Source organism: Rhododendron vialii, chromosome 11a, assembly GCF_030253575.1.
Source record: "Rhododendron vialii isolate Sample 1 chromosome 11a, ASM3025357v1".
Classification (NCBI taxonomy): domain Eukaryota; kingdom Viridiplantae; phylum Streptophyta; class Magnoliopsida; order Ericales; family Ericaceae; genus Rhododendron; species Rhododendron vialii.
This window is the reverse complement of record NC_080567.1, coordinates 15,659,661-15,683,556: the sequence shown is the minus strand read 5'-3', so window position 1 is coordinate 15,683,556 and position 23,896 is coordinate 15,659,661. Positions and strand designations below refer to the sequence as shown.

General features: G+C 36.6%; 2 protein-coding genes and 1 long non-coding RNA gene across 3 annotated transcripts; 1 reads left to right on the top strand and 2 right to left on the bottom strand.

Annotated features, from left to right (window-relative positions):
• Positions 1-764: 764 nt before the first annotated feature.
• On the bottom strand, positions 765-6,046 carry LOC131308204 (protein AE7). The gene is made up of 5 exons (XM_058335056.1): positions 5,680-6,046; positions 3,412-3,517; positions 3,218-3,317; positions 2,175-2,220; positions 765-1,160 (listed from the first exon to the last, which is right to left on the bottom strand). Exons 1-5 carry the CDS (start codon positions 5,801-5,803, stop codon positions 1,060-1,062), a joined length of 477 nt encoding a protein of 158 aa, XP_058191039.1. The 5' UTR covers positions 5,804-6,046; the 3' UTR covers positions 765-1,059.
• LOC131308205 (uncharacterized) lies at positions 3,649-5,673 on the bottom strand. Its single transcript, XR_009194374.1, has 2 exons — positions 5,241-5,673; positions 3,649-4,486 (listed from the first exon to the last, which is right to left on the bottom strand). It is a non-coding gene; the product is annotated as an uncharacterized LOC131308205 (long non-coding RNA).
• Positions 6,047-22,566: 16,520 nt separating the features above from the next.
• On the top strand, positions 22,567-23,719 carry LOC131306916 (conglutin alpha 2-like). Its single transcript, XM_058333347.1, has 4 exons — positions 22,567-22,673; positions 22,846-23,196; positions 23,350-23,419; positions 23,481-23,719. Exons 2-4 carry the CDS (start codon positions 22,849-22,851, stop codon positions 23,717-23,719), a joined length of 657 nt encoding a protein of 218 aa, XP_058189330.1. The 5' UTR covers positions 22,567-22,673; positions 22,846-22,848.
• The last annotated feature ends 177 nt before the right edge of the window (positions 23,720-23,896 follow it).

Here is a 23,896-nt window from a genome sequence, read left to right as displayed (position 1 = left end):
CCAAGGGGGGAGGAGCAGAGAGCAAATGTGCTGGTGTGGGTAGGTAGTAAAATCCAACAGATCCAAGTAAAAGTGGTGGTGTGGGTAGGTAGGATATAAGAAATGGCTTAGGGTTGGCTAAGTGCCCATATTTATAGGAAGAAACATCCCCTGAGGGTTGCCTGGTTTGAAGACATGTGGCATGCTTGGAAGGGAACTGTCCTCAATTACTAAGAGTAGTAGATGAGCAATTCTATGATCCTGTCGAATCTAAGGGACATTCAAGCTCTATGTTCGGGTGGTTTTGGAAGGAAACTTTCAATTCATTTGTGGCCATGGCCGTGTCGGTGTAAAAGTTTTCGCAACTTGAAAATAGAAACATTTTTGGGTGGAATTCTTCTTGATGAACTGGCTTGTCTCGGGGAATATAGAAAGAACTTTGAAAAACGGAACATTCACCGACTTCAAAATGTGGCAATTCTATGTCAAAAAAAAAAAATGTGGCAATTCTAGTTTGGATCTTGACATGTCAAGAACCAATTCGAATTTAGATCTTGAGATGTCGGTGGTTTTTAACCAGAGCCATCTTGCTATGAAGTTGGTGGGCTCATCATGAATTAGGAGCGGACTCGGCATCAGTGTGCCACACACTCAATTCCACCAGTACCATGTATCTAAGGTCTAAAAAAGAGTATTGATAGAGATAATTTATCCTACTGGGTAAAAACTTGCGAGAAATGTTCTTTTGAACATGGGTGGCATCCCCTAGAAGCCTTTTCATTCAGTAAAATCTAATTGCTTATTAATTTTATTTTATTTTTTGCAAGAAATGCTGTCAATATTATCTTTAGTCTTTACATTACATAAGCAGTAAACCTGAAGTATGAATAATCAAATCACGTTACAACGATCGGCTCTCTAACTAATGACTAATGTCTCTCACAACACTAAAGTAAAAGCAAACGCTGCCAACAAAGCCTACGGGAAACTGAGTATAGAATGTTGTGTATTCGAAAGTGAAGCAATAAAAGATCCCAGGGAAAGCCTCATCAAACACCAAATGCATGTACAGTTAAGTCTTCACTCGTAAGATGGACCCAGGCATTCATCAACCATATCTATGAGGTTAGGATTCTCCAAAGCGGCTGCCACCCGTTCTTTATCGTTCAACTGTTTATTTACTGCAAGCAGAAAGCAGGAACAACATAATAAGCCATAAAAAGGACAGCATTTGGAGACTGAGAGCATGCTAAATTCACATTCAACTGCAATATTTCCATTTAAGTTAATAAAACTCTTACTGGTATCCAAAGCTCAAACAAAGATAGTACGGGCTTAATGAGCTTTATAATCAAGAGATGGAGGTTTAGACAATGTTCTAAAACTCGGTACTCGGTACTCGCTCGGCCGGCCACCTTGTACCTTGTAGGCCGAGTACTCGGCGATTACTCGGCGAGTAGAAATTACTTGGATTTTTTATTTTATATGTTCCCCAAATGATATTCATAATGCATAATGAGAAGTTCAATGTTCATAGTTCAAACCAAATGAAACTAAGTACAAAATTACTAGTCCATTGCAAAGTTTAACGTTCAAACTAAATGAAACCAAGTACGAAATTAATAGTCAATTACAAAGTTCAACGTTGGAACAGCAGCAGCTGCTTCGAACAGCAGCAGTAGCTTGATTAGTGTGTTCACTCAATTAGGGTAAGTATAAAACTATACTGAAATTACACTAACGACCCTTCAAATTTAACATATTATGCATTTTACCCCATTTTCCAGTTTTTTTTTTATTTTCTCCCCACTTCCGAGTAATCTCGTTTTACAGAGTAATCGGTACTCGCCGGGTACTCACCGAGTAATGCCGAGTAATCGGCTGGCCAAGTAATTCCCACCGAGTAGCCCTAACTCTACTCGGCTAGGCACTGAGTACTCACCGACTATTTCCGAGTTTTAGAACACTGGGTTTAGACTGAGTTATTTGTTTTGTTTGTTAGATTTTTAAGTTTATGACTAGTGGAAGCTGTTTCCAGAAGGCAATCGATGTCTGGTCCAAACTCTTGACTTGAAAAGATGCTATTCATATCTCCGGATTTGTACCTCAGAGCTGCGTGCGTGCGTGCGCGCGTGTGTTTGTTTGAGAGAGAGAGAGAGAGAGAGAGAGAGAGAGAGAGAGAGAGAGAGAGAGACCTGCAGCTTCAGTCGCATGAGTTCCAGGCGCTACCCTGATATCCACCTGGAAGAAGAACAAGAGATGTAAAAACCAGAAAGCAAAAACAAAGGGAACCTAAAACTGAATGCTATCTCAAAGTTGTGAAATTTATCCGAACCACCCAATGTTGGAAGTACGACAGTAATTCAGCTTTAGATGATTTAAAGTTATCAGTTCCAGATTCAGTCAAAGTGAGACGTGCCACTTGGTTACAGATCAGTTTGTCATGTACTCATTTACAATACATAGTAAAATAAGGAGCTATTTTATGTCAATTTCTAGGATGGAGCTTGAGTAGAAAGTATTGAATCATTTATCAGGGGCAAGGTAGCATGACCCCTATGGTGATGAAACCAATATGTTAATTGTTGCCAAAAAGGATTAAAAAATAACTTTTGTAAGCCTGTTTAAAAGTATCTAAGAAACCCCATTGTATTGGTACTATTCCTCTCAAAGCTAAAATCCTACTCTTCGTGATAAACTCAATCGTGGAAAAATGCAAGCTTATGCATCGAATATCTACAATGTTCAGGAATGTGGATTTTAAGGCTTCAACAAAACAACCTGCAAGTAATGAGCAATGAACTCATTCTGCAAAGTCTAAGCCAACAACCAAAGAAAGTCATTCATCTAAAACAAGTACACGTTGGGAAATGTTCTATTGACTTATGACATCAAAGAGCATGTAACGCAACACTGAAGCATAAATGTGAGAGAGAAACGGTCTAAAACATTCCATATTGACCTGAAGATCCATGTACACCGAAATCACAAGCAAAAAAGTTCAACACAAAACATAAAGCAGACACTTCAATTACAGCACAGAAAAACATTGCAACAAGCAAACTCAAATAATTTTAGAGATAGCAGTTAGAGTAGTTATTGCCAACATAGGAGATTTCATCAGTAACATGGCTAGTCTTTTGAATGCAATCAGAAGATTGCTGAAATTTAACTGTTGCTATATAAACAAAGAGGCAGGATGTAGACAACCAAGCTAACCACAAGATAAAGGAGACACCTTAAAACGCGAAGGCAGGCTGCGCATGAGTTTTACACGCAAGCAGAGGCCAATCACCGTTGCCATACTGCAATGCTCAACTGTTGGAGTGAATGTCACCCTGCATCAGAGAACCATCTTTAGTTTAGATTACAGAAGAGTGAGTCCCAGTATGAGAATAGAAAATTCCAGCAATACAGGGGAATTCTTTATACCTGACATAGTTACGCTTAGCATCTAGTTCAATTGCATCTTCTGTTATTACTTTCAGCTCTTCCAAGGAATAAGGATGCTCGGGATCTTTTATGTCTCTAAGATGATGTAAGAAAGTTAAGAAAAGTACAGAGTTTGCACAACCACATAGTTCCCTTGTATCATACTACTGTAGAAGAGGGAGTGTGCAGATTTCAATTGTGTTCCACAGTTTATATGTTACATTTGCCCCCATTTAGTGCTCTAATTTTTACTTTATCCTTTAATTAGTTTTTTTTTTTCAATTGCATCCCGCAGTTTTCTAATTGTTCAATTTGATTCACCGATAACTTCTATTCAATCACTAAACAGATCTATCATGCAACATGACATGCATGTGAGACATGTGGCATATTCATGGGTACTTAGTAAGAGGAAACAGTTCTTATTGGTTGGCATAAGTTTGGATATTGTCCCTACTTGATAAGTTATTATGAATATTTAGACATTCGCAACAACAATATTTGAAGTTTTCAGTTCGAGACATCCCTATAGGCGAATAGAGACATATACATTGCATTTGATCAAAGAATCTGTTTTGAATTATTAGAAAATAATTACCTGATGAGAAAAAAAACACAAAACAAGTGTCACAATCTAGTGAATCTACATTTCTGCCCCGATCCAAAATTTGCACAATGCAGCATACAAGAAACTACACCTGGTATATTCCCAACCTTAACCGTTATATGCACAACGTGGCTGCCCTAAGGTCCAAACCTAACACCTCAAGATTACCCTAGACGTGCTGGAAGCCTGGACAGAAAAGAAGGAATTGCGATCACTGACCCCAATAGTTAGGAATTAGAATGAAGGCATGGGTAAAGCATGCATGGGTACCCAGTCTACTAGAGGTGCACTGTAACCTAAACTGTCTATAAACTCAATGGGCAACACTTATTGACTATTTGTATAGTCCTCAGTACTCACACATATTAAAAATGTATCACATGTCATAATTATTTTCTGCAATATGCCATTGATTGTCAAAAGTTTCTCTAAAAGTTAAAGACACAATTTATAAATAATAAGTTTGAACTACCCATAGTTGTCAAATCGTGAATCGAATTGAGAATCGAAATGGTTATTTTTCGAATCGTGAATCGCTTTGATTTGGTCATTACTTCTATAATGCATAGAAACCTATGCTTATTGATTAGGGTAACAACAATATATACTACAAATGAAAGATTTAGGCCTAAATCAATAAATACTTTCTTCTAAATGATGATTTGATAATAACGTGGAATATTAGGTAAGTTGCTTCTATTGCAACTACCAAGAGATGATGATTCGTAAAGCCTATTTATGGTTCTTTTTGTACGAAAGAGTTACAAGTACAAAACAAACCCTTGGAAGGTCTATAGGGTTGTTATATTCTATTTATCTTCCTCATTTTCGATTCACTCTCGTAATAAATCTCATTTTCTTATTATCTATCCATATATAACATAGACAAAAGATGACATATAACAATACAAGACCTTAAAAAAATATTTGAACCCTTTTCAAACAACAAAAGAAGCAAAACAAGAGTAAAAAATGAATTTCGGAAATTTTAAGTGAATTGAATGATTCACTGATTCACGTACGATTCTCAACTATTTCCGATTCGGCAGCCTATTCGTATCGATTACCCACCGAATCGTACGATACGAATCGTAAATCGCCGATTCACTTACGATTCTCAGCTATTTCCGATTCGGCAGCCTATTCGTATCAATTACCCACCGAATCGTATCGAATCGTACGATACGAATCGTGAATCGTACGATTCTGACAACTATGGAACTACCTAACTTGCATGTGCTTCTTACATTTTCTTCTGCTCCCTTTTTACAACGCTAAGGTAAGGGAATGGTGACAATCGGTTCAACTTGTTTACGAATTTAGCAATTTATGAAGGGTCCAAAACTATAACAATAGCAATGCATGTCAAATTAGGAGCTCTATTGTGGAGTCAAAATAGCAAATATTGAGTGAAAAATATAATATTCCCAATTGAGAAATGAAAATTTTCTCTTAATGGCTCCGCCCTTGGCTTCAACCCTTGGTTCGATTTGTTTGATCAACACACACAGACTAAAGATTTGTCTCCAGTATATTTCTCTATAAGTGGATTTTACTTCTGAATGTAAGCTTAGCAAAGAATGATGTGAATTCTGAGATGTAGAACTGGGAAAACACAGCGGACATGAGAGAGCATCACATGCAGTAATCTGAAAGGATATCAAAAATTTCTAGCTGGTCAATGGGCTCCACAGCATATTCATCCAAATCAGCAGGTGTAATTCTAACTCGACGCTCCTTCTTTTCATACACAGTGGGATTGGCGTTGATTAATTCAGAAACCATTCTCCTCAATCAGCCTGTGGCAGTATGCATAAATATCACATTAGTTGTTCCAACTGTGGCTCATGCTCAGAGTCAAGCCAAATAAAAATAGAGCACTAGCGACAATTAGTCATACTCTAATTTGTCAAAGAAAACGAAGGCAATTAATCAGAAGATGACATTCTCATTCAATTCCAAATCCAATATTTCCCATTGCATAACTGCTGCAACAAACCATCTTTACACTGGAACATTGAATGCATTATCACCCGACGGAAGATTGCACATCTCCAACTAAACGAGAAATTAAAAAGTGCAGTACATATTTTTTTTGGATCCCCAAAAAAGTGCACAGTACATGGAATAGCAAAACTATAATCATTCATTACCATAATTGACAATTCAGCAGCTGCAATATATTGCTTCTTTTCTATTTTTTTGCCAATGTCTAATCGCTCTGAAGTCCACTATTTGTCAGATGAAATTATTGTTTTCTATAATCGACCTAGGTATATTGCTGAACAACTTTAAACCGCAGTTAATTCCAACTGCAAAATCCTTACATCGACACTTACAAAAGACTGAAATCACGTGTCCGAGAACAGCAACCGCCAACCAGGGTTACAAAACGTGAAATTCCTATCATGGTTGAAATATGTCGATTTGGAGTACTGTAAGATATTCATTAAAGCAAATAAAATCATTTTTTTTTTTTGGATCATCAAAATCATTTGTGCTCTTCACAAAAAAACATACTATCCAACGAAGCAGGGCCTGCCCTGAGCAGAGGCCTGCAAAGCCACCGCTTCAGGCGAAAGCGAAAAGGAAGGGTCCCTAAATTTTTAAAACGTCTATCCAACAATATCATGTTTAAGCACCCCCGCAAAACAACAAATAGAAACACACACAGAGAGAGAGAGAGAGAGAGAGAGAGAGAGAGAGAGAGAGAGAGAGAGAGAGAGAGGTGCCTGTTGGTATGGTTCGTCGCCGGAGCTACTGAGCTTCGGTTCGATTTGGATTAAAGATTTTTGGGACGTTTTCTGACTGATCGATTTGTAACTAGGGCTCAAACCGGAGTATGGCTTATTCAGTGTGCCGCTGTAAAGCTGTAAAGATTACGGAACGGCTTGATTTCAGTCGTTCATTTTGATATTAGACTATTCAAATTTTAATGAATTAAACTTTATTTTGAATTTTTTTATTAAGATTTGGACAATCCAATGCTTTTTGGACGGACACGATTCACTTCTGTAAATCACTATTCATTAAAAAGCTCCATAAAATAATTTTTCTCCTCAAAACGTCGGCTTTATTTTGGCAAAAATAAGTCAAGTCGTTTGTTTTCTTTTTTGTTCAATATTCAAAAATTGTTCGCATTCGTTAGTTTTGTGTCAAAATTTTATGGATTATTGATGTCAAGAATCAAAAAATAAAAAATTTATGATCCAAACTTATATTTTTTTTGAATAAATTCAAAAATAAGCTAGAAGATATGTCTCTTATTTGTTGTCTTTATTAAAAAAAATTATAAGTTTTGATCAAAATTTTTACTTTTTTAATTCCTCTCGAAGAGACGAATCAATAATCTGTAAAAACTTGATGCGGTGCATTGTTTATAAGAGTTTTTGAAAATTTTTGGGTTTGGTTTTATATAATAAGTGGAGAGAAAAATTAGGGTAATAATTAGAGATAGGGATAACAAGTGCAGAGAGATAGAGAAAGAAATGAGAATAATAATTGAAAAGATGAAAGAAAAATGAGAATAATGATTGAAAATAAGGGTAATGAATGCTTTTTGAGGAGAATAAATTCTTTACACCGCCGATGTAAACATTTGTTTCTCCAAATCAATTACATTGCGTTACGCCGCTATGTATGATTGATTGAGACCACTGTTTTGCAACGTGACGCAATGTAATTAATTTGGAGAAAACTAATGTTTACATCGGCGGTGTAAAGAATTTAAGGTAAAACAAATTTGAAAAAAAATTAAATTAAAAAAAAAACTAGACTTATTTTTGCCAAGTAGACGGTTTCACTTGCACTTTAGAAAGAGGGGAAAAAGAAAAAAAGAATTGGAGTACTTTTATTTTTCAAAAAAAACAAACCAGCTCTTTCAATCAAGCCATACGGTATCTACAAAATCACTCGGATACAAATCCAGCCATACAACAAGCTACTGATTCCACCCGAACACAGTAATACTGAGAAACAGCAAAGCCTGAAGAGATGAAGTTTGATTTTAAGCTACATTTACATGTATCACAGATTTACCCCCAAAACTTCTAAAATTTGTATTGTTGACCACACATCGTAAACCACTTCAGTAGTTACATAAAATACTAATTACCGTTTGCGTTCTGTAAAACTGTTTATTCCAACTAAACTCTTGGTTTACATAACTACTTATGTGTGTACACAACATTATTGGACCATAATTCCAACTAAACTCTTGGTTTACATAACTACTTATGTGTGTACACAACATTATTGGACCATAATTATGCCTCAATCCAATTTAAGTCCGTAAAGTCTTCCAATTTCGTCATATATTTCTTCTTTTGAGATTTCAATTCCATTCTAGCCCCACTACGCGCAGGTACAACAAATTTGTGCAGCAAGTGTACACCGAATTGTGTGGGATCCACTTTGGGACTTCCAAAACTGCTTTGAGCCATTAAAATCATGTATAATATTTATGTAGATTCTTATAAAAAACCAATTCAATCAATTATCAGTAAATTAGAGCGGAAGCAGTAATATGTTTTTCTACAAGAACAACTTTAGTGCTTTGGCTGGTCCCTCCTATGGACCTTTCTTCCTCTTCTTGCATAACGATATTCGAATTGACAATTTCCATCACTTGGTGCGGGAGATCGAGCCATCTTAGCATAGCTCTGGAGGTTGTAATAATTGTAAACATACTACTTCTTGGGTCTTTTTTTGGTAAACATTTTCAAGAAAGATGATCTCATAGCTGAGCTTCACATAAACATTCTGTACATCTAGCATAGCGTAAAAGAGATGAAAAAGCCAAAGGAAATTAAAAACATACAAGAAATTAATAAAAGCTGTTAACCTCTTCAACATTTCAATATTTCTGGAAAAAAAAAAAAAATTTAGGCCAATGCATTGAAATAGAATCCTTTGCACAGTTTGGTTTCAGATTATATATATACCTAATAAAAACCGTTGGCAAGAGGTCAACGGTGGCAGGAAATGAAAAAGAAAAGAGGAAGTTGAATGCTAATTAGATGACATCATGATGACATGCAGGCCTCATGAACCAATTAAGGTAAAGAAAGGCAGAAAAGGTGCAACCAAGATCCTCCCCCTAGGCCTCTGAGGTATACGTTCAATAAGACTGTCGGCTTGATTTTTTAGAGGCCTTGGACGCAGTTTAGGAATATAATCAAGGACGGAACCAAGATTTTACTCTAGCAGTGGCGAAATGTATACTAAAAAAAATCTAGTAGTGACGAGACTATATAAGTTGGGCATAATTTTTTTTTTACATATAATAATTGCATTTTTTAAAATTTTAATCGTGGCAGTCGCCGCCACTAAACCTTCTGGTTCCATTCTTAAAAATAATAGACGGAAGTCAAACTGTAACACGTACATCTTCTCTCTGTGTTGTTCCTGCGCTTGGAGATATATCACGAACCCATTCAATTTCAGCCACGCGATACCTGTATGCATGCATAATGGCACACGAAATTAAAGTGAACTTCAAAAGCCACACAACTGAATAAAATGCCAATAATATGAGAAGCCCACCAAAATAGATAATTGACATTTAAAAGCGCTAATAAACTAACACATCTTATCCCAATCCCGAAGGACGCAGAATCTCCTGCGACTTTCAAGCTGCACATTATTATTGGACCCATGTTTGACCTCTAAAAAAATTGTCTATAATTTTTAATTCGTAATATTTTTAATATGCAATATAGATCTTGTTTAGTAGATCTCAATTAGTTTTACTATACAAAATCTTCAAAATTTTTAAAAAAATATTATAAAATGAAAAATATAAGTATATTTTTAAAAGACACGAATTTCGACAATTGGATAAACAAATTAGGATGAAGGGAGTATATATTAAGCTAATCCAACACCCTCCCGAATGTGCAACCTTGTCTAGGATATGGAGATTGAAAGAGAAATAGAATGCGAAGGGGAGAATCAAAACAGGGAACAAATACCAACGGAGAGACTTGAACCCCATAACCTACCAAAAAACAAAGCTCTAATACCATGTGAAATGGAACCAACATCATACTAGCACCAGGAGATCGAAAGGAAAAGAAAGAAAGAAAAACCCACATGGCCATGTCCCATGCAGATAGACCAAAAAAAAGAAACCAAACCAACACTAGCACCAGGAGATCGTAAGGGTAGCCCGTAGCTTGCAAGGCGAAGGTTTTTTTTTTTTTTTTTTGGGAATGTCTGTAAAGAAAAGGTGTCTTAATTCCATTTCTTCCATTTGTCGTCAAATGTCTCCAACTTAATGCATTAACCGATTAAATAGTTGTGGGCCGGGCCACAAAACCAGACTTCTGAGACAATAATAATGATGAATTCCTTTCCTTGAGTCTTTGTTAATGACGCTTCCATTCCCAACTGAATCACTACCCACATGCTCCTTGTTAGAATTAGGAGCCTCTCTGCTTAACATTGTGCATTTGAACAGTGATGGATATCAAAAGAGCCGGTGCTTCTTCAGTGAACAATGAAGAATCAGCAATATGCGAAGTAGTACCAATTTCCCTCACAAAAACACCACCTCTCAGAGTTTCTATGAAGCACTCACAAAGACATTAAAATCACATGCACAGGCTCCACAAGCATAAAAAAATGTCCTTCTGAAGTACGCACTAAACAAAAACATCCTTGACCATAAAGCTTTCAGTTTTAAAAACACCACACGCCGCCCTTCCCCCCCCCCCCCCCCCGTCTTGCTATCCCAGTCAACTCTTTCTGCAATGGAAAAACAGTGCGCCTCTACACACGCTGGACCTCTCTCCGGACTGTATATCTTGGATCATTACAAGTTGGACAGGTAAGAAAATTTTCTTACACATTGAGCAATCCGTTTTTTTTTTAATTTGGACCAAAACCAACAGTTCCTCTAACACATTGAGCTTTTTAATTTGGACCAAGTAAACAATAATATCTAGTACACTTAATTAACCTTTATGCCATATAAAGCAATCCGTTTTTTTTTTAACAAACATAAACAATAACTGTGTTATCCAAATTAAGTTTAAAAAAAAAGGAAAATGCTAATCTTCGCCCATTAAACGTAGGATAATGGGTAGAAAGTATATCGATATTCGAAAAAAGTGTATTAATATCCGTAAAATGTGTATTGATATTCGGACTTATTTGTCAATCTATACTTAATATCCTCCGGTCTAGTGGGCGGAGGTTAGCAAGATCGTAAAAAAAAAAATTGCATGTTCTCCATAAACAAATTTCTAATCTTGTGCAGTTCCTTAAGAACATCTCTTGCATTCATTCTTTCCCCTGATAGCTCAGCAGAACACGAAACTCCAATTTGAAGAACGGATGCAAGGCAAACCTCCACTTTCACAGTATTTCTTGTGCTGTTTTGGTTGGTCCTACTTGGCTCCTCATCCTCTTCCACAATGAGTCTGGGATCGACGATGTTCATTACTTCACTTGGAAGGGACATTTTTGCGTCGCTACGAAGACAAATATTGTCACTGAACATGGAGCAGTGTTTTTTGAATTTCCTATATTTTGGACCACTGGATTGGTACACATTTTTTTAACGATTGATATTTACGGATAGTAGGATTAGAGATATATATTTGGGAATAATGAACGAGGGTACAAATCTTAGGCACAAAAAATTGTGATTTTCTAATACACTATTATCAAATGTACAAATCTTCGATTGAGATTTCCTAAAATATTGATTCCTTATTTTCTTAGGCTGAGAATTCCTATTATACTGTTATCAAATGTACAAATCTTCAGCTGAGATTTCCTAAATCGCCTGCCTATAACAAAGGCGGAGCCAGGAATTTTGGTTAGTGGAGTCAAAAATTAGATTTATATGCACTTAAAACAAGTTGGGGCAATTTAGAGAATTTTTGTGGGGCAAAAATAACTAAATTATACCTATTCCTATGAAAATTTGGGGTCAAATTAATAAAAATTATACCTATCTCAAGGAAAATTTGACAGCCAGTGGAGTCGGCTGCCCTCCCTTGTACCCATGTGCCTCCGCCCCTACCTATAAGCTATAAAATGCATGACGTAGTTCACCAAAATCATCTAAATCTTCGGCAACATACTACTCCTTTTATTGGCCATGATTGATATTGGTAAATTGATTATTTAAAGGCTAAAACTTTTTCCTATTTCTAAGAAACATACCTTCTTCTTCTGTGATTTTCAAAGGTTGGAGATCTAAAAGGTAATAATATCTTTTCTTATTTCCATATTCAATCACCAAAATCTATATAACAGAGAGAGTGGTTTTAGAATGGATTAGATTGAGTATTAGTAATTTTCAAGAATGAAAATTGATGCTATCATATGGAATGACGATGTATTCAAATGGTGTTTTTCATTTTATCTCCTTTTAAAATGTGAACTTATTTCAACTTTCCATACAATTACATTAGTCAAGGTTGAGATTCGGTCTATTAATCAATCCAACGGACATAGTTCGTTTCGGGATTGCAAGATCTTACCCATAAAGGAAGTTGGTTTCCAAGATGTACACGCCTCTCACTCCTATTTCAAACAAGACCTCTCTCATTTTGCATTTTGAAAAGAAATTTTTTTTAAAAAAACCCCTGAACTTTCAAAAACTTTACAAAAAAATACCTGGGCTTTAACTAATGACAAAAAGACACCTGAACTTACTATTCAATTAACAATAAAGCCCCCGCCATCCAATTCCATCAATTTGTAGTGGATGGAGCTAACAGAAGGCGTTAACCTTCTTCTTCTTTTTTAACCTTTTACTTCAAAAAATTATTTTTAATTATTTTTTAAGTAATAAATAACTATGCAATAAAGTTATTTTTATTTCTATTTATTAAAAATTACTTTAAGCAGATTTTACTTTTAAATTTTACCTTCTCTCTCTCTCTCTCTCTCTCTCTCTCTCTCTCTCTCTCTCTCTCTCTCTCTCTCTCTCTCTCTCTCTCTCTCTCTCTCTCTCTCTCTCTCTCTCTCTCTCTCTCTCTCTCTCTCTCTCTCTCTCTCTCTCCCTTCCAGAAATGTGATCCTACACCATCAATCAACACCACAACTAACCGCCAAAGCTCCAGCCCCATTTTCAAAAATTCAAAATTACTTTTAATATGCCTTTTTTTAACCTTCCTTTTTTTTTACTTTTTACTTTCAAGTTTCAAGAATTACTTTTAACTCTTTTTTTATTAGTAAATAAATATGCAATAAATTTTTTTCTCCCTATTTATCAAAAATTACTTTAATCCTGTTTTTTACTATTTAAAAAAAATTACCCCATTTTTTACTTTAAAATTATACGTCTCTCTCTCTCTCTCTCTCTCTCTCTCTCTCTCTCCATTAGTTCCATCCGTTACAAATTAATGGAATTGAACGACGGAGGCTTTATTGTTAACATAATGGTAAGTTCAGGTGCCTTTTTGTCAATTGTTAAAGTCTAGGTGTTTTTTTGTAAAGTTCTTAAAAGTTCAGGGGCTTTTTAAAATTTTTTTCAAAAATTCAAACAACGTTCAGCCCACACCAAGCATTTTGGGAGCGTCTCTCTGTGTTCTCAGTTATATAGGAATTTCGTCCTCTTTTTGTTATTAATGTTTCTATTTTTTTTTTTTGATTTTTTATGTATTTGATTGTACATGTTTACATTTGTGGAATTTGAATTCTAATATTTTCATGATTATATTTGTGTTTATCTAATATTTTATCTCTTCAGCCTTTCATTTCCCTTCCTCATTTGTGTTTTCTCATAACTCTTATCACTTCTGAACTGAGACCATACCGATAGCTCAACCCATCTGCATCACCAAACCCGTGACCCACCATTGCAGCTCTCTCACGTTTTAGTGACATCAGAACAATGAGCAACAACGATTTGGTGCGGGTTTTATTTATTTGTTTTAGTATACTTCATTTCCTTCCCCGTTATGATTTAGTGTGATGAATATCAGGCAACCAAATCTCTTACTATTGTGGTAGTGTGATTCTCTGTCTTTTATTGATGGTTCACAATTATTTTTTTTTATGTCCAATTTAATTTGAGGTTTAGTTTGTTGGGATGTTTTTGGTGTTTAATGTTAACAAACTGGTCTAACAAAATCTAATTGTTCCTGGCTTTACGGATGTAATACTCTAATCATGTGACCACATGCAATGCCATAACAGCTTTGTAGAATTTCTGTTCTTTTAGAGGTTTGGCCAAGGTTCTATAATTGTCAATGGTATGCTTGTTGTATACATACTCTAGTGATTTATCGTGGCTCTAGGATGAATGCCCTTGTGGTTTTCTCTATAACGTATACTTTGATGCTTTCTTTTTCACTTCTTTTGGTCTTTTGACTTCAAAAGAACAATATTGGGAATCTGCTATTTTTGTGGAGATGCTCAATTGATCATAAAATCTGCTTAGTTGGATGTTTAACCCACTCACTAATTCTATCCCTTGTTATCTCCTATATATTGGATAGTGTTTCATTTCTTAGCATGCTGATCTATACTCTATAGCCTTCATTTTCAAACAAGTAGATCTTTGGTGGTAAATGAACGTCCTTTTAATTTTCTGTGCACAAGCGAATTGGAGATGTATATGTATATTATCTCTTTTAATATTCTGTTACTTTACTTTGTTCTTTCCAATCTTCTTGATTTATTGTTATTTTTTTATGAGCAACTAGTAAAGTTGCACGTGCTGTGCACGTGGATGATTGTGTGAATTTGAATATTAAAAGTGAAGTGAACAAAGCAAGTTTTTCCTTTCTATGCTTCATTCTTTTATTATTAGTTTTTGCAGGGACGCTTCTGTAACTTGCAACTCCAAACACTCTCATTGAACTTGCGTACACCCGCGCTACGCCAAAACCTAATCAGAACCAAATAAGACAATAAAGAAAACAACGCATCATTCTTTTTCTTTGTGGGTGTACTGTAATGAAATAAGATTAATCTAAACTCAATGAAGACAAATTCCGGCCAAAATCAGCTCAAAAAAGTTCTCTTTCTTCAAAGGAATGACCACCATTTCCCGCAAAATATAGTGAACAATGCAATTCCTCCTCTTTTTCTTTTTCTGACCGCGAAAGATAAATCTATTGATCTTGAAAGTGTTATAGAGGGATTGAAAGGATAGAACAATGGAAGCGTTGCTAAGAAAGGTGCATCCAAACTATATTAGCATCCAATTTCCTGCCAAACATATGCCTTTCTTTCAAAAAAAAAAAAAAAAAAAGTTGGCAAGAAGCCAACGGAGGATGGAAAGAAAGCTACAAATGTACTAAGTCATCGAGAACAACAAAAAGAAGAAAAAAGAGGCAAATCCCAAATTACAAGGCATAGAATCAAGTTCCCTCGATACTTTGCATCCCGCAAATCATGTCTCCTACCGAGTATGAATTTGGAGGAGAATTTTTCTAGACCCAGTTCACCCCATATCGGTTCAGTCACCTCAAGCAAGAGCTCCTTCCTAGTTTTCCAAACAAACCAAATGATAGCAAGAGGAATAGCATCCCAAATTGCCTTTATAATTGTGCTTGACCTTCCATTGATTTCCCCTCCTCTCCACCATCTGAACAAAATTGAAATTGAACCAGGAGAAGCCCACGAGCACCCCCACCATTTCATCCAGTCTGTCCACAAATTCCATCATCTTCCGACTGTTACCACAGAATTTGCATAATGAGTCCTAATTGTCTTCAATAATACCCATTCTAGACAATAGTGATGGCGGATCATCCAAAAAAAAAGGAAAAAAAGAAAGACAATAGTGATGATGTCTTCACCTTTCTGGCACATGTCAACCATCCAAAAAGCTGAACTCTAGGGGTAGCTACGTTCCTCCATTTACACATCACTGCGATACATAGACCCCAGACCCCAGTGCTTTCTGATTCCAAAATATCATATAGAGATTTGATAGAGGGAAGATTGTCTGTAGTTGCTCACCATACCATTGCATCTCTGCTACAAGTTGAGCACATGGCCTAGCAGTCAAAATATGGTTCAGTCTTTGGAGTTCTTCTTCTTCCCAAGCAAACAAACCTCTTCTAAAAAGCAAGTTCCAAATTCCATCCTCACCTCTCCTTTTATATATGTGACATAGATTTTCATCTTTGGCTAGGACCGAAGTATATAATCTTGGGACATTTGATTTGAGACTTTCATTTCCAAACCAAACATCCTGCCAAAAAGAAATTTCCTTTCCCTTTCCCACCTTTAAGCTCGCATTTCTAAAAAAATATGCTAAAATGAGTAGGGTTTTTTTTGTTCCACGTGTAGAATATCCTTCCATGTCTTTGGCATGGTTTCTTTACATTCTTCCTCCATCAACTTGTGAGGGGAATTTGCAAGAGCTCTCCTCTTGATCAAGTTCGCTGCTACTTCTGAATCAACTTCAATCTGCAGATGAGGAATAATTGAACGTCCAACAGCCTCTCTTGTCCCTAAAGACACCACTAAGCCCAACCAGCCTTGGTTACCTAGCAAACTGCAACAATTGTTTAAACTCAACTTGCCCTGCCTAGAAATTTCCTACCTACATGTACATTTGGGGACATGTACATCTTGGATTTAGCCAAGTTGACTTCTTGGCTAGCAGTCCCACAGAACCTTCTCATGGTGCTAGCCATGGCCTCGGCCTACTTATCAGTTGCTTCACCCTCCCCCCACCCACCCCACACACACGTACATTTGGGGACACATACATCTTAGATTTAGCCAAGTTGACTTCTTGGCCAGCAGTCTCACAGAGCCTTCTCATGATGCTAGCCATGGCCTCAGCCTGCTTATCAGCTGCTTCACCCCCCCCCCCCCACAAAAAAAAAAAAAAAAACCACAAATTGTCGGCAAAGTACTGGTGAGATATATCCGGCCCCCCTCTTGCTGGCTTTAGTGGTTTCCACCCTTTCCTTTCAACAACATCATCAACCATTCTAGCACTCCGTGGAACTTAAATGCAACAGATGAAGGCTATATATACTCCAAAAGGTCAAGCGACTCGGAAATCTCTTGCTAGTGATGGCAAATTTGTAACTACGCAGATATAATTGTATAGACTCCAAGTAGCGATCTTCGTGGAGCGCATATGGAAAGCCAGTTGTCAGAGATGTGGTTGTTCTTGAGAACCAATAAGATGAGCAAAAGGTTGAACAAAATCGCTTGTGTAACCTTAGAATCAGAAAATCCCCCCTACACCTACAAGACCTGAAGACCTAGCCGGGGGGGAGTTCCACGATGTTAAATTTCTTAAATCCAGGCATAATAGGATTCCATTTTAAAGGTGAAGTATTGCATCTTATCATCAGAAGGGAAGGCGAACTTAAAGGCACTAAGTTTGTGACACTATTTCTGGCACTCCATATCTTCTGCAGTAGCTAAAGAGGATAAAGAAGTTTTGGAAATTAATTCAATTGTGAAGAAGACAACAAAATGAGATTCCCTGCAAGATTTTTCTCCTTTTTTTTGTGTCCTTTTCTTCGAAACAAAGGTGTCTGATGTATTAGAATTAGAAAATTGGACAATCAACATATAAGAAGTGGCTTCGAGTCTCCCAGGTCGTTTAGCACCACTTTAGTACAGTAATAGTAAGGCATTGATCTATAGTCATTGTGATATGCGAGAAGATAACATCAATCAGAGAAGTGAGTGAACAAGGCTGACTGCCCTTAAAAGAAGCAGTTTAATGTTTCTTTTCTTTCTTAAAAGTAAAGAAGTACAACATAAAGAACTTACAAAATATGAACAAGAACGAGACATAAAACCTATGAACAACTAATAGATCAAAGACGTTCAAAAAAAAAAAAACTAACTGATCAAAGTTGCATAAGACTTTATGCATAGACAGATTGTTGGCAAAGGAGTTTGAAGGAAAGCGCTTCATACATCCCTCCAAATTAGAATGATCTTAGATTAGTTTGTTGACAATGTCAATGAAAGCATTTGAGTGTGATATGAAACATAATCTCAAAAGAAAAGGAAAAATTCTCAAAAGTTGAGGAAGAAATACACATACCAAAAGGAAGCAATGCTTTAGAAGATATTTTTTCCAGAGAACGTAAAAATCAGATTGTAACTGACATTTTGTCGAACATCTTGCACATATTTTGTGAAAAGTTATGTCTACTGCCGAGGTCATTGGTCGTTTTACGCAATCCTCCACAAATTGCATGAAGTCAGGAATTTAAAGGAAGAACAATGAATTAACTTTCACAAGCATTCTGCTATTTTCATTTTCTGTGTACAAAAACATGAAAGTTTCTGATGGTGTGGAACTAAAGCACCAGGATGATAAAATTTATTAGTTTGCTACATGGCATCTCTTCATGTATATTATTTTATGACTGTCATTACGATGTATACCACAATCTTTTTAGTTGGCTACGTGGGATCACTTTGAGAGTATTTTCTTCCAACGAGGCCAATCACATAATATATTAAACCAAGTATTCTCTTAAATTTTAGAGATTGAATACATTGGATATCCAATAAATGGAAGGGCAACAGGAGCAATTCATCAAACACCTTAAGTGCAATGCATATATATCCAACTCCTGTGCATAATATTACACATATAAGCAAGAAAAGCTTCATTGTAGATTCACCATGAGAGAGAGTGAGAGAGCAATACACATTTTTTCGGAAACTTACCAATCGGTTGGATGACTTTGGCAATTTCTTCCCCAGAATTCAGTCTTGAAATGAGAACGAAGGGCTAATTCTAGGAAACTCTCGAGTGTCGGAGAGTTGGGTGGAAGGACATTCGAGAGGCTCTTCAAATGGTCTGGGGGAGTTGTGAGAGATGCGACAGGTGGCCATGCTTGAAGAGAACACGGTGCATAGAGGAGAAACGGCAAGGGAATGGGCTTTTGGAGAGCTGCAACAGTTGAATGCGGCGTATCATAAAGGTGGGTGCAGAGACGGTGTACGAGGCAGCGTGGTATTGTTTCTAGGCTCCCATCCAGAAAATTTTTTAAAAAATAAGTAATTTATTTTACATTTTTAAATTTAATAATAAAATAAATAAAAATTAATTTTTCAAAATTTTTGTGCATCGTATAAAAGAGATCATCGAGATCTTCCAAACAAGATCCATATTACATATTTTTAGATTTCAATAAACTTATAATTTTTTAGCTTGAAATTGTCTTCTTAAAAAATAAGAAATTTTTTTTGATTCCACGACGGAGCCTTAATTGGGTTGGGTCAATTATTTAGGGTGTTTTTGAGGGTTATTTTTGGAAGAAAGGAAACACTTTTGGAGCTTCACGTTTTTATAGATATATATCTTGTAGTTGTTTAGTGGAAAAAGATAATCATATTTAGCACTTGTGCATTATGTTGAGGTTTATACATGAAAATCAATTGTATATTTCTGCTTCCATGGGGATGCTGATGTATTTATGTTTCTGGTTGTCATGTTGTCATAAATGAAATAAATCGCTTTTGGTAGTCAGGAAAAAAAATTTCATGGTACATGACTCTATTTATACGTTCGCAAGAAAATCCTCTCATTCAGTTGCAATTTGTAGTAATACTAGGGATTGAGCCCGTGCCTGAAGGCACGGTGCAACACGATTTTGAATACGACTAAAATAAATTATCGAGGAGTGTGTAATTGTTTTTCCTGGTCGACCAGTGTATATTGAAATTCTGAAAATGGTCCAACTTTAAAGGACTGAAATCTGTATGCAAATGAATCAAATGCATTGACGGACGATAACGTAGAACTTGCTTGCACTATCAACACTAATATCGCTTACTCTCAATTGAAGATATAACTCAACAAATCAAGCAAAACAAAAGGTGGCCGCTATTTGCAACCCAATTCTTGCTACTCGCAGTCAATTGCTACCTACAAACCACCACCTTATAAGGAATTGCTACTTACAACCAATAAATTATTCCTGAACTCCTCTTTTTGCCCTTCTATACAATAAACATAACATACATATAACCCAACAATCCCATTCCTTCTTCTTCCGTTCGTTCCCTTTTCTAACCTAGGTTTTCTTTCTCTCCAGTCCATCCACAGCTCCAGTCGACTCCCACCACCCACGGGTACCATTACCGCCACCACCCACCTACCCACCATTACTGCCACCACCAAGCCCCACCCCACAGGCCCACCTCCCGTCTCTCTCTCCTTCCCCCGTTTCTTCTTCTCCTATTGCCCCGTTTCTTCTTCTCCTATTGCCCCGTTTCTTCTTCTCCTCCATCAGTCACCACCACAGCCACCACAACACCACTCTCACCACACCACAATAGCAATACAACTTTGAGGCGAAGAAGGTGTGAGAAGAGAGCACAACACACCGGCATCACCAACTATTTAGAAGTTGAACATTGGTAAATTTTTGAATCTTGTTATTACGCGGGTGTTTTTTATTTTTGTTCAATTTTAGTTTGAATTTTTTTGAGAAACACACAGTAAGTATGTTGCTATTTCGTGTATTTCAAATTTGATCGAACATTAGAGTCCGTTTGTTTTCCACAGTTTCGGATATTAAAGTCTGATTGTTTGCCCCTATTCGGATTTTAAGATCTGAAATTTATTGCCTCATTCGGATTTTAGTATCCAATTGGCCGATTGGCCCCTATGTACTACAGCAGCAGCTAAATTTGTTAGCATAGCTCATTCGGAATGTAATATCTGAATTTTTTTACCTCATTCAAATTTTAATATCCAAAATATTTGATCACATTCGGACTTTAAATTATACCTGAGTCGTGTATGTATTTTACCCCAATTCTGTAATCGGTCTTCGTAAGTTTTTCACTCTAGACGTTTTCATCATATGATGTGAACCGATTAGACAGTGACACAAACCATTGACATTGTCCAAGAATGATTGACAAAAATTTTGAATTTTAATATGTAGCTGAATTTGTAAGGTAAAGTCATTCGGAATTTAATATCTGAAATGTTTTGCCTCATTCGGATTTTAATATCCAAAGTATTTTACCCCATTCGGACATTAGAGTCCGATTTGTCCCCTCTATTTCAGTCATTAGAATCCGATTGTGTGAGAACCCATAAACATTCATAACATTACCCCACTCGGAGTTCTTTCTTCTCCATTGAAAAATAATAGGAAAACCCTAATTTGGCTTGAAGAACTTGAAGTAATTTCTTGGAGTTTGACATGTAATCTGAAAATTTCTCTTCTTGTGGTAAGAAATCTTCCTTAAACTATGAGTATTGATGAATATGTGCATATAGAATCAACCTACATGGAAGAGATTTAAGAATTAGAGTTCTATAGTGCTTACATGGTGATTTTATACCTAATTCATCTTAAATTCTCAAATATTGTTAATTGGTATGGATACTATGATTTTGATCATGGAAACCCAAGATTGATGCATGTTGGTTGGTATATAGATGGATTATGAGCATGAACTTGTAGAATTTTGAAGTTGCTTACTACTATTGATGTTGAGAAATTTTGGAAAATCTGGGCAGCATCCAAAGCTGCGTTTTTCATCAAATTTGTTATACTTAGACAAGTTTATTGGTTATGGGTCCTTTTGAGTCTCAAAGATAGTTAAGTTGGTGTTGTTTTGGCGATGGAATCATCAAAAAATATGAAGTACACGATTTGTAATGAATATTCGATCACAGACTGCTCTGCTGAAAAACTGTGTTTCCTGCACAGAATTTCTGACTTTGAGATTGAATTTGAGTTGGTTCTCTTGCTTATAAAATTCCGGGAAAAATCAAGGATGAACTTTGATGTGTTATTATGAGTTATACCAAATCCCAAGTCATTTGGGTGTATACTTTAATCTTGGCAGATTTTACAAATTGGTGTGACACTGCTGGAAATACTTTGACCATAGCATGTGGTATGAGTTTGTGGAATTAATTGAGCGACCTAACGAGGTCGTATTATTCTAATTTTTTGAGTAGTTGCTGTTCTATATATCTAATTTGATCTTATAAATTCGTGGTTCTTAACTCTGTACGGATTAGTCTTTAAAAATACAACTTTGAGTCTTCTATTTGGGAGGGACATGCATTCATATGTTGCTTTGTGCAAGTAAACTTGATTTTTTCTTTTTGTAAAGGTGATTTGGTGATATCAATTGTGTGCTAGGTGTTAACGAGGTTCCAAGGTCGTCTGAGATACGTAGGCCGTGAGCGACGTGTTGGTGAATCTTTTGTGTAGAAGTTAGAGGTGGGGTTTTCTTGACACTTGTCTCATATTTTATTACATGTGCAAGTCTTATGCTAATTTAATGCTTCTCTTATGAGCTTGAAAGTAAAAAGTTTATTGATGGAAAGTTTTTGTCATGTTACCATTGATAGATGCTGATATAATTCTATAGCCAAGGTTTATGTGGCCTGTCGTTGGTATTACCTGACACTATAGTTTATTCTTTGTTAAACTTCGTTTTTGGTGTTTCTAGACGCGGGGTGTGACACCGATTGATGTATCTTTATTCAAAAATTAGTATCCAATTCACCTACCTTTAATTCAAGCGTTAGACTAATGTATTGTTTGTAATGTACAGAAAATACAATGACACGAGTTCCTCCTACTGTTTCTGCAAGGAAGAGGAAGGTTGAGCAAGCTTTAATTTTGGAAAGTAACGAGGCAAAACACGAGGACGAGGGCAAAGGCAAGAGGTTGGGGGTGAGGAGGATGTGGTGGTTGAGCAACATCGTGAGGTAGACTTTAGTACCTAGTAGGAAAATAAATACTATAGTTTTGTATGTGTTTTCATATTAGTCAAATGCAATAATGTGATAAACCTTGATTCATGTATAGATTCGTATCGTTTTTGTGGAAATCGTACGATTTTGACAACTACGGTTCTAACTTATTGTTTGCAATGTATAGGAAATGAAACGAGTTCCTCCTACCGTTTCTGCAAGGAAGAGGAAGGCTGAGCAAACTTTAACTTTGGAAAGGAAACGAGGCAAAAGACGAGGACAAGGGCAAAGGCAAGAGGTTGAGGTACATTCGGACGTAGAGGAGGATGTGGAGGTTGAGCAACATGTTGAGGTAGAGAAGGATGTGGATGTTGAGATACATTCGGAGGTACAGGAGGATGAGCTACATGCTGTTCTACGGGAGGATGAGCCACATGATAATGTAGGGGAGGATGAGCCACATACTGAAATTTGTGAGGATGAGCCACATGTTGATGTACGGGAGAATGAGCGTGAATCCGATCAACAGGAGGACGAGGTACATGAAAGTTAGAATACGATTTTGTATTTCTATCATTGAATTGGATAGATATATTTTACTCAACTACTACTACTACTACTCTAGAATTTTTCGTTTATGTTTCATTTTATAATTCATTTATTAGACTAAACTATTGTTTGCAATATACAGGAAACGACACAAGACAGAGGACGGGGGAGAGGCCGAGGACGGGGGAGAGGACAAGGACGGGGGAGAGGGCGTCAGCTACCTTCCTTGGTTTAGGACGGTCTCCCACTTCAGGGTCTCACCCTGTCCCGTAGAGGTGCCGTATACCGAGAGTGCAGAAGAGCGCAATGCAGCGGCTTTGGCTATTTTGGACAGTGTTTTGGGTCGTACTAGGGCTATGACTTCAACTTGCCCGTATAAACTACGACAAGAACTTGTTCAAGTGCAGAGGACTTTGAGGGGAACAGAGGCTGCTGAAGCGAGCATAGCAGGCCCTAGTTCGGATCATTACTCAAGTCGTTACACTAGGTGCCGGCGCCGTGACCATACCTGAGACTTGATGTTCTATGACTTATTTTTGATGGACTCTTTATGGCCTTGTATTTATTTTAGACACTTTATGGCCATGGTTTATGAACTACTTTCCGTGGTGGAATGACTTTTGTTTTATTGCGGATAACTATTAGGATATTTGTGATAATTGGATACCGTTAAAATATGAATGCTAAGT